We start from the raw sequence: 11,783 nt of genomic DNA on the forward strand, positions 1-11,783 counted from the left end.
GATCTGGGACAATGCAAACACTGAAATAAATAATAGTAATGATTCAAAAGTCGCCAAATTCAAGTAAGAACCCACAAGTTAAGCCCATTTGTTTCTGCATATTATACAGCTGTAATAATACTAATCAAAATATATGGTGGTATTTCCCCCTAATTAATATATCCCAATATTTCCCCAAGAAATGATGAATGGGGTGACAACTCCATTCCTACTTACTTTACCCCTAATTAATATATTCCAATATTTCCCCAAGAAATGATGAATGGGGTGACAACTCAATGATGAGAAGTTGAAATGAGGCAAAGAAAGTGGTGAAGAGATTCAGGGAGAGAAACCAGCACATATAAAGAAGATGGAAGTTTGAGACAGTAAGAATAAACACCCAGAAATGGTCCACCTTCAAAGTCATGGTCAGAATTTACACCTTTATTCTACATGCAACTGAAGTTATATGGAGAATGAAAGATTCTTTCAAGATATATAGATAGATACTTCAAACTAACCTCATGAGCCTCCCCTCCAAGTCTGTACTTTCTCTGGTGTTTTGTTATAAAACTGCATTATTATCCATTAACTATATAAGCAAGAACTCAAGCTAGAGTGTCTCTGTAATAACCCATGGGCTGCCTTCATCATCCATATTTAGCTCATGACCAAGCCCTATTGATCTGAGCCACTACAACTTGTTCAGCCTATCTCAGAGTGTACCCTGTACCCTATCTCAGAGTGGAACATTCTTACTACAGACCTCCTATACCCATCTGTAGAGAGCATGAGAGCCTTGTGCTCACAGATAAGCACCAGGGAAACCAAGAATGTTAGACTCACAGGACTGACTGACTCCTCAAGGGGCAAATGCCTACTTGCTTTCCACACTGAAGACTGGGAGTAGATATAGTAACAGTCTGGTGATCTATGCTACCGGTAGGGCTAGGCCACATCTGAACTCCCCAGACGCTTCCTCCCTAGACATGAGCTTGAACATTGTTCATCAGTCAATAGAACCCATTATATGCACATGTACTTTATAACTTGGTAACCGGCTTGTTTTCTATATTGACTGGGACACACCAGGTTCTCCCGTAGGCCCTTATGCTTTAGAACCCATCTTTATGGAAGAGGTCACAAGTACTTTAGAAAACAGTTTTGATGTAGTCATGCCTTAAGCTTTCTTGTTCACACAGGATTGAGTCAGTTGTTACCAGGAAGCATTTATCTAAAACTGATCTGTATTTAAATATGCCTAAAATAAACTGTCAGGTGTCAGACTCTAGAATCTGAGCCAGCACCAGCAAAGTCATGTTGAGCTGATTTCTATCTTGCCACATGCACATCATTACTCTGGTATTTACAGATTTCCATACCTGCCTTACCCATAAAGTGTTATCTCCCTAAAAGTTAGACTGAACTCTTAAAAACACACAAATATGATTGTATCACCATCTTGCAAAAAGTCCTTTACTGGTCTTAGTATGAAGATCAAGTATCATTCCAAAGCATCTCCATACCTTTCGCCTCTCTCAAGGTGCTGTAGTAACCTGAGCTTCCTTCAGTTCCTTAGAATATCATTACAGAATCCCTCTTTCCCCATCTTTCCATGGTTCTAATTATCTAAAACCAACCATAGTAAAAAGCTATGGAATAGGAAATCACAGAAGTCAATTATTCATGTTTTAGACTACACACCCTCCTGAGTAGTGCAGTGTGATCTCAGACTCACTCCAGCCCACCTGGTATCTATCATCCCCCTTTCAAGGTATCCATGTTGAATCTACTACCCACATTAGCCACCAAGTTGGTGTATTAGTTGTGTTCAAGTAACCAACACTAGTTAATTATGGCCCTAAAGCTCAGGAACAGAAATGCTAGCAATTTATGTTTGTCAATGAAGAAGCCATACCTTTTTTCAGTGAAAAGATCAGAGATTCTGACGTAAGGAATGAAAATAAAATCTATTTAGTCATCATTAAGATAGAAAAAGAAACCTGTGCTAGTCTTGCTATTATATCCCAAACTGCAAATATTACTCAAGGCGATAATCTGATACGCACTTACTAATAAAAAAAAGGGGCCTCACAGGTTATTACAGATAGTAAGCAGTATCCACAAGGCTTTAGACATATGCCTTACAGGTCAAGGGCACTAGTATGTAAGAAGCAGAATGAAGATGAATGAAGAATGATATATATATATATGTATATATATATATATATATATATATATATATATATATATACACATATACATATATATATCACAATCCAATCCAAATACTGATTCCTGTATAGAAAAATTATCAAATATCTTTCCTCATTTTTCAGTATTAAATGATTTTTTTCTAAAATTAGGAGTTACTTTAGTCATGATGTGCCTCTTCACAGCAATAGAACAGTAACTAAGACAGATAAATACATATAGATGCAATTAAATACGCTGCAACAAAGTGTTTAGTAGTAGTCTACACAATAATCTAGTCGAATACAAGGACTAAAATATTTGAAGGCTTTGAATACATTTTAAAAAGTAAAACCTGTACCCTAAATAGTAAGTATAACTTTATAACATAAAAAAGGCGAGAAATTCATCTCAGGCACAGGGACATTATAGATACCAGTATTAAAAAGCAAGAGGGCTGACAAAAGGCTACCTGGTAAAGGGCTGCTGTTCAAGCAGATCTGAATTCAGATCTAGCACCCATGTAAAAGGCAGAACACAACAGCTCCATAATCACAGCAGAGGAGAGATGGAGGCAGGCTGACCCCAAGGACACTAGTCAGACAGTCCAGACAATCTGTGAGCTCTAGCGTCACCAAGACCAAGAACCCTGCCCCCCAAAATGAGGAAAGGAAGCTGAGGAAGATATCTGAGGTCAACCTCTGGCCTCCATACACATACACCCAGACACGCCCTGCCACCACCATGCAACAATACCACAGATGACCTCAGGCAAAGCTAGGCAGGCTGAAACAAAGGGAGAAAGGGTCCCATGGGCAGAAGACACTGGACAGTAAGTATCTGTACTTAAAGTACTGGAAATACTGAAATGAAAACCACTAAAGATTAAGTTGAAACAGAGACCAGAAGCAAGACAGAAAGACAGAAAGACAGAAAGACAGAGAAAGAAAGAAAGAAAGAAAGAAAGAAAGAAAGAAAGAAAGAAAGAAAGAAAGATAGAAAGAAAGAAAGACAGGCAGGCAATAGGCTCTTAGACTAGACCCCTGACAGCATGCCATAAAATGATCAATATCTTCATAGGAGCTCAACCATTTAAGACCACAGACTGATAACTAGATGGGTTGTGGGGAAAAGAAAAGAAAAGAAAGTGCAAACTACATCGAGATAAGAGTTAACACAGCAGACCCGATTGTCTGAAGGGCCCAAGTGTAAGAAGATGTGCAAAGGTTCTTCACCACTCCAGACAGCACAGGGGGTGTGGCTCACCATGGCTACACTGTGTAGAAACCATGCAATTTATGCTGAGCAAGCATTTTCTTGGGAATCTGATGTTCTGGAATATGCCACAGAAAAAAAAAGCTGCCCCCGTAGGCACCTCCACTAAAAACATGGGCAATGAAGGTAGCAAGCTCCCTAGGGGCAGTGTGCCAAATGTCTCTCTGCCCATGCTGGAGGTGTGCGCTATGCGTCTCCACCAAGACTGGCACCCTGCATCTGCTCTCCCCACATCTGCTCCTGCACAGCCTCTCTCTTGACCCTGCTGTGTTCTTCACTGTAATCACTTGGAGCTTCTAAGGCACCTATCTTCTAAACCCGAAGCTGAGTCTTCACCTGGGTGGTTCTCTATATTGTCACTGAGGGTGGTTTGGAAACTGACTCAAAATGAACTAAACTTAATTCATGTCAAGGTTTATTCATTATAAAGTTAGAGATGTACTCCTGTAGATGTAAGTAAAGTATAAAATAGAAAAGGCCTCACATACTACATGACATATACTAGTGCTCACCCAACAGTAACAAAATTCAGGCTTTAAAAAAGAAATCTGATGCAAGCCAGGCAGTAGTGGTGCATGTCTTTAATCACAATACTTTAGAGGCAGATTCAAGTGAATCTCTGTTAAGTTCAAGGCCAGCCTGATCTACAAAGCAAGTCCCAAAACAGCCAAGACTGTTACACAGAGCAACACTGCCTTGACAAAACAAAACAAACAAAAAAAAAAAACAAAAACAAAAAAAAGAAATCTGATGCAGTTATGCAGTAAATATACCTAGAAATTACATTAGCATATGCGAAGCTTTTTCTAAGAAAATGCTTTTATATGAATCAAGAATCCTTTTCCTGTGATAACAGCCATTGTCCTAAATGAGTACTATAACAATATACTTCTGAGGTAATAGCATAAAGAAGTAAAATCTTAGAAACTCTCAGACAGTAAGCAGAAATCACTTGGACTGTTACCAACTTAATATAAACATGTGTTGAATTACTATGAACTAATGAACTCAGGGCATAGTTATTTCTTTTAAAATATTTAAGCATTAAAGTGACTCATTACAACTGAGCATTATTTACTTTTTGCATAAAATATTTTTCATATGCTATTACAAATATGATATTAGTCACTATTGCAGACCTGAGTTTAAAAAGCTGTTTTTATTTATTTATTTATTTATTTACTCACTCTGGGTTTTGCTATGGAGTCCAGGCTGGCTTAGGATTTATCCTCTTCCAGCCCCTGCTTACTGAGTGATAGAATTATAGGTTATACCACTAGGATGGGCAAGAGTGGGTTTGAAACAGAGCCTCTTTTGAGGTGTTTGAATTAATGAGAAATCCTTCACTTTGTGAGCATCTTTTGTGAACTAGGATTTAAAATATGCTGCTAACCATCAGGACAGGAGCAGCATTGCTCCACTGTGATCACAAATCTCAGACAGTCAAAGACATCCAGCCACAAGCAAGCAAGTTTAGTCTGATGACAGCCCACTGAACTTCCATTTGATGATTTCTAGATATCTTTTGACATTAATTGAATTATCTTCTGACAATAAAGAAACTTTTGAGTTACCCAGATTTTCATATGGTAGCATATTATTGCAGCAATATTTCTTTGAAATTACAAGGCTAAGACCACTTCCCAAAGTATTTCCCAAGGCTTAAAAGTTTATTCCACAAATGGTATTCAAAATAGACAAATGCAGAAACACAAATTACTTGTCTATAGCAGTGGTTCTTAACCTTCCCAATAGTTTAATGCAATTTCTCATGCTGTGATGACCCCCAAAACCATAAAGTTATTTCATTGCTACTTCATAACTGTAATCTTGCTACTGTCATGAATCATAATATAAATATCTGATATGAAGAATATCTGATATGTGACCCTAAAGGGGTTGTGACCCACCAGTTGAGAACTGCTGTTCTATAGTCTAACAGTATAAGAATAAGATACCCCATGATATGCTAGCAAACAAGCAATTTGATACAATGATCAAAAACGATATTTTTTAATTTCCTGATCTGTAGCATTTGTTGACTTTCATGGTATAAATACTTCCCCTATGGCTAGTTTCAAGTTTATCGTTGACTCATAAAACTGTCTATACACCTAACAAGTGGATCCCACTAGTTAGGAGGATCCAGTGCAAATAAACAAACTGAATTTCTCCCAAAGTGCACACATTTGTCTTTCAAGTCCTTTATTTCCTTACTTATCTTCAGTCTGGAATTACATTCATTATGGAGAGTGGGTATTGAATTCTTCAACTACTATTATAGAATTGTCAATTTCTTCCCTCAAATGTCAATATCTTTTAGACAAATTTTTATTATGCATTTGTCTACTAAGTCTTGCAAAAATCAAGCCACAACACCATTGTTTCAATAATGTAGTTTTTATAACTACCGTGTTTACTCACACCTGCTTCTTCTCAGGCTTTAAAATAGTCTGTAGTGTATGTTCATATCCACCTGCAGAACTCTTCCCAGCTTCCCAGCTTTTATGTTTTCCTTCCTTTCCCACTTGAGAAGCATAACTTGCAATTGCAAAATGTTGCACAAAGTCTTCCTTTAAGAATCAGAATACACTGGCCCACTGCCTTCAGACTCTGGCCTCATCACAACCAACCATCTGAAGAGACTGCCAACTCCTCACACACTCTGAATGTAATGAGCTGCTTCTCTCCTATTGCTGAGTTCTCTGTCCTTGTGTTTCAGTCTTGGTGTGGTTCTCTTTGAGTCCATTCTACTTAAGAGTTCAGGGAACTTCTTGGATATTTATGATCATGTCTTTCATTAAATTGGGACAGGTTTTAGCAATTACTTCTTTAGATGTTCCTGCTACAAAGTATTTGATCTATTTGATGGCACTCTATGTGTCCATATCCTGTCCAAATGTTTATTATGTTTCCTTGGGAGGAAGTCACTGACTTTCTCTGGAGATGTTATCAACCAACTAAGCTAATTACATAGTCCTAAAATGCAAACAAAACAAACAAACAAACAAAAAAGAAAAACAACCTTCAACTTTGTCACATCCTCAATAGAACAGTCTTAATTCTTAGAAATGCCCTAAAGAGCACTTCACAACATGCATTAACCTATCAGTCTTTGTCTCATTTTATTTATTACCTGTATGTTTTTAAATATTACTAATATATTTTATGTATGTGAGCCCTCTGTCTCCATGCACACCTGCATGCCCTAAGATGGCATTAGGACCCATTACGGATGGTTGTGAGCCACCATGTGGTAGCTGGAAATTGAACTCGGGACCTCTGGAAGAGTAGTCAGTGCTCTTAGCCGCTGAGTCATCTCTCCATTTTGTCTCTCTTCATGTTTATCAGAAGCCCTGCCACAGCAAGCCTAACTGTGGAGCAAGAGTGCTACTGCCCTGGCACCTCGGTTTGCTTACCCGACACTCTCTCAGCAGGCTAAGTCCTGCCGCCCATTTTCAATGTCACATGTGCTATTGCTTAGTTCTGGGTTTACATGGATTCTGTTTCACTGCAAAATCTTTTTAAAGTGTCACAGGCAAAGTGAGTTACTATTCTCTGTGGGGAGAGGGTTCTATAAGACTTAAAAATTTTACATACATTAATTTTACAAAATAATGGCTGTTGCCACCTTAATGCATCTTACTCAGATTTGTTGCATATTTCCTAAAAACATATTCTAAATACATGCTTGGTAAATGTGTTGGCTGGAGTAACTACCTATTATTTACACATACTACCTAGGGCCCCAAATAAAACACAGTTCTTAAATCTATACACATCAATTTTGATGATTTAGTCACTTGTAAATCTTTTGGTTAACATTATTAAAATAGAATATATTATAGCTAAAAAGCACGTTAAGTCTTCATAATACTTTTAGATTTTATGGGCAGTCTTGTTCAAGAACATTCCTGGGTATCCTCCTTCTGTGCATATTCATGGTCTATCCCAGTCACAAATCAGTAGCCATATTGCTCTTTCACATAAACACCAGGAATATTGATTAGTTCAAACTTAAATGAAACCATTTTATCAATTTATTTACTCTCCTGTTATTTTTAGAAAGGAGTCAACAAAAAATAAAAACCTGATTATTCTCCTACCTGGACAGCAAACACTAAGTATAATCTTCCCTATCTCTAGAGGCCCTAATGCTATAAGAGGATTTCCTAGTGTGCTTTAGAAAACATTAACTGTAATGAATCATCTTGTAATGAAACAAGGTCAAAGGAAAAGTATCGGTTATATTTTGCATTCCACTGTGGTTCACGTCAGAAAGCTAATGGCATTTCCTGCTAAGGAATTTAAACCTTTGTATCATCACACTGAGAAGAGCATAAAATTGTGGCCAGATGTTTCACTTTTTCATAGAACAAATTTAGTTAAGCCTGGGATAGAAAAAGACTTTTCTAAATATCTCATCATGACTAAAGTAAATTAAGCTCTTACCCTCAGACAAAACCTGGATCTCCAGCAAACCACTATCACTTAAGTTTAACCCCTCATGAAAAAGTACATGGAAATCAAGCATGGCAGGTTAGTGCTGCCTGGGAGGGAGGTCAGGGAGTCTAGTGAAGGCCAACCTGACGACCCAGAGGGGACAGGAGGTAATGCTCACTCACAGACTCAGATGAACCAGATGACCTGGAGGGGACAGGAGTCAGTGCTACTCACAGACTCAGATCACACTTAGAAGCATCACAGTCTTGCCAAATGGTCATTCTCCTTTGAGTAAAAGAGCCAGATACTCTTCCAGTGCTTATGTACAGCAGTGTGTGAGAAACCAATCAAAAAACAGGTACCTTTATCAGAGAATCTGTGCTCCAGGGCGTGGAGATCAGGCAACACATGAATACAGTTAATGCAGCAGTAGGTGAAGAAATCAAGGATAACCACTTTTCCACATAGGTCCTTGTAAATGGAAAGAGGCTCCTCTGTGTTCAGCCATTCTAATCCTGGAATTTGCAGAAAACAAATTACAACAATTAAAGGAAACAACAAAGAAAAAGTAATTTAACTAAACTATCCATTAAAATGTGAATCTGTGTTCCTAAGACCAGGATAAATAGTCAAGCACTTTAAGAGATGATAGCACTGCTTAAAGTCTATAGCAGTTGAGTTTATTAGTCTACCTGAGTCTTCATGATTCTAACCACGTAAGTATGTATGACTTCATAAAAAGATCAACTAGGCAACTACGTTTAAAAGCCTGGAGAGGGATGTACAGGAGGGTGGAAACAGCAGAGAACGGGCATGTGCTCGTGAGGCAACCTACAAACGTACCAAAAACCAACAAATGCAAAAACCCTTTCAGAAATAGTAAATAGTCTTGGGGAAGTGAATAAAATCAACACATTCAAGCAAAACCAAGAGGACTAAGAATTGTGTTTAAAACTCTAACTGCACCCATAATCAAGTGTCAGATGCAGACAGATGTCAGATGTAGACAGATGTCAGATGCAGACGTCTGCATCTTTACATACTGCCCTCCTTAAGCTACTTGCAGCTCGAGGTGCAGGATCGAAACTGTGCAGTTACCTGTTGCTTGTTTACAATTTGAAGGGTTAAAGTTCATTCCTACTATAGACCTTAGAACCACAGTACATGGTTGTTCTTTATATAGTCAAGAAATGTCAACTTTTCACTTACAAAAGAAACTTTATGGTTTCTCCATGCAATATGCAATAGATGACATCATTGCTCTGGAGCAATTAATACGTGAGATAAGGATGACTTATCGTGGTTCCAGAATAACTACTAACTGAGTAGTCGTGGGCAGCACACACAACACTGAGATGTAGACAAGGGCTGACTTATGTCATGAACAGAAGGCTGATTATTACATCCTGGAGAGGACACAGGAGGAAGGCACAAAACTGTGTCATGCCATACAACAATGTACAATTTAACACGGATCAACAGTTTGTTTCTGGAACTTTCCATTTAATGTTTTGAGAAGGTGAATAACTACAGGTCCCTGGGACCAGACATAAATACTACAGTAGCAAGGACAACCAACAACAAAAACTGTAGTTATTCAATTATAACAGCATTCTAGAGAAGATGATCTCAAACAAATTAGTATTTCCACCAATTACGCTAAAAGTTTTAGGGTTCAGTGAACATTTAATTATTCCTTTTGATAAGTATTAGCTATATATCTAATTGATGACACAGAACTACTAATTAATCTACTAGTTGACATGTATTTCACATCCCACTTGCAAGATACTCTATCTCTATAAATTGTTACAGTTGACTTATTGAGGGTATAGAAACAGTTACTTAAGTTTTTGTGTTAAGTAATTTAGGTTATTGTGCCAGGTATTTACAGGATTTAATGATAATAATGTATTTTAAGCAGCAAAAATTACAATGTATATAATAAATGGCCAACACTTAATGAGTCTTTTTGTTTTCTAAGAATTTGCCTGAATTACTTCCACTTAATTACCCTAAAAAGTAATTATCAGTTCCACTTTCTTTATAAGTTAAATAAAATAAAATAAAATAAAAATTCAAGACCTGGAGAAATCAAGTGATGTGCTCAAAATAAAAAAGCTAACAAAGGAAGGAACAGGGATTTAGTTTCAGGTCGGCCTGGATTACCCATTATATTGCAGGTGGCACCTTCTGAACAATGAGTATTTTCTAAGTAGATCAGTAAAGTACAATCAAGATTGAACATAACTTTATCTCAAAAACTGCTTTGTTTGTTTTTAACATTCTGTTAATAACTGGGAGCAGTAGAGCATCAAGTTATGTCAAAAACAAAGCCTGATTATTTTCAGTATGATTTCAGTCACAGTGGTCAAATATCACAGTAATAGAGTAAACTTACTATAAATACAAACAAAACTAGGAAACTTAAACACTTCTCAAAATTCTAGCTGATGGCCTGCTGGCTTATAATAGTGCATTTACTATGCTCCTTATTACAAAGTTTTCAGAAGATATGTATACATTTGCATATATGTGTTTGTCATTTTGAAGTTTCTCCGATGGGATCGACCTCCATGCAGCCAACTCTTGCAATTCCACAGTATTTCAAATCCAGTCTAATAACAAGGAAGGCGAGGGTAAGCCCCTCTCAAGGCGAGTGCAAAAGAGTAAGAAATATCCAAGACTGTTGTGGGATGAAAGAGGAACTGATATATCCTTCCGGGAGATACCTGAACCCTGCCACACATAACAAATTAACTATGCATGTGGTTTCAGTATCATGCCAGGACACGTGCCAACACGAGTAGGCTAAACAATGACACTCCCAACCAAAGAAGGTAAAGGAGCGTTTTGTTTAAACTGCACTACCGGGAGTATCTATTTCCCGAGTTCCAAGAGTTCCCACTGCTAGGATTCAAACTGAGTACTAAGCTAAAATTGATTCCAGATTTTAAAACTCAACAGGTTCACCACTTTGAACGTGGAAACGCGGAAGAACTAGAAAAGCATCAGATGTGAGGTCTATAAAATGTAGTTCAACTCTAGCAGTTATTAGACGGCTAGATTCCCTAGCCTTTCCTGTGCCTCAGTTTCCTTAACTGTAAAACAAGACTAGTAAGAGGGTCTCAGTGGGTTGTACCAAGTAAAATCTCTCAAGTGCTTAAAAGCGTCTGTGGCACATAAGAAGTGATCAGTAAACATCCATGGAGTCTTGGGGTTACTGACGTCAGGCCACGCAGGATTCAAGACAGAGACGCAAACACTGGTCCCCGCCCTGCAGAAACCCCTCGGTGTGTCGCTCCTCTGGAACACCTCGGGGCTGTGGGCGGACCACAGGGCACCAGATCTCCAGACTGCTGGCGGGAGGGAGCCATCCTGAGGAAGGGGAGGACCCGGGAGTGGCCCCCACCCCGACGCCAGCCCCTCACCTTCCGGAAAGTCGGGCACCGCTAGGTCCTGCTCCCAGCCGTCCACCTTCTGCACATACTGGTAGACCAACTCATCCTTCTCCTGCTGGGTGACGGCGTCCAGCAGGGCGTACTCGAGCGAGGTCTGCGCGGGCAGCAGGCCCGAGAGGCTCGCGCCGCGCGCTCCGGGGGCCGCCATGTTGCGCGAGCTCCCAGGAACTCCGGGGCCGAGGGCGCGGGTCGGGCCAGCGTGCGCCGCCCTCTAGCCTCAGAGCGGGGCCCGGCGAGCCCGGACCTGCGCCACACACGCTTCCACCTAAAATAAGCCTTCTTTCAGACGCCAAAGTCCAAAGGGCCGTGCTTCCACGACACGTAATTAAACTCCAGAGCAGCCCACCCCGCCCCTTCCAGGTTCCGGGCCGCCGCGAAGCCTGGACGTTCATAGTGCCAGATTCGACACGGGCAAGGCTGCAGGGGTCG

The 11,783-nt window shown here is 39.4% G+C and overlaps 1 protein-coding gene across 1 annotated transcript in view; it reads right to left on the reverse strand.

Annotated features, from left to right (window-relative positions):
* The window catches only part of Nhlrc2 (NHL repeat containing 2), a 47,476-nt gene extending 35,764 nt beyond the window's left edge, over positions 1-11,712 (reverse strand). The window contains exons 1-2 of the mRNA XM_052182927.1: positions 11,325-11,712; positions 8,256-8,408 (exon numbers count right to left, since the gene is read on the reverse strand). Coding sequence (XP_052038887.1) covers positions 8,256-8,408; positions 11,325-11,502 — 331 coding nt within the window. The 5' untranslated portion in view covers positions 11,503-11,712. The remainder of the gene's footprint in view (positions 1-8,255; positions 8,409-11,324) is intronic.
* Positions 11,713-11,783: the final 71 nt, after the last annotated feature.

This window comes from Apodemus sylvaticus, chromosome 1 (genome assembly GCF_947179515.1).
Source record: "Apodemus sylvaticus chromosome 1, mApoSyl1.1, whole genome shotgun sequence".
NCBI lineage: Eukaryota > Metazoa > Chordata > Mammalia > Rodentia > Muridae > Apodemus > Apodemus sylvaticus.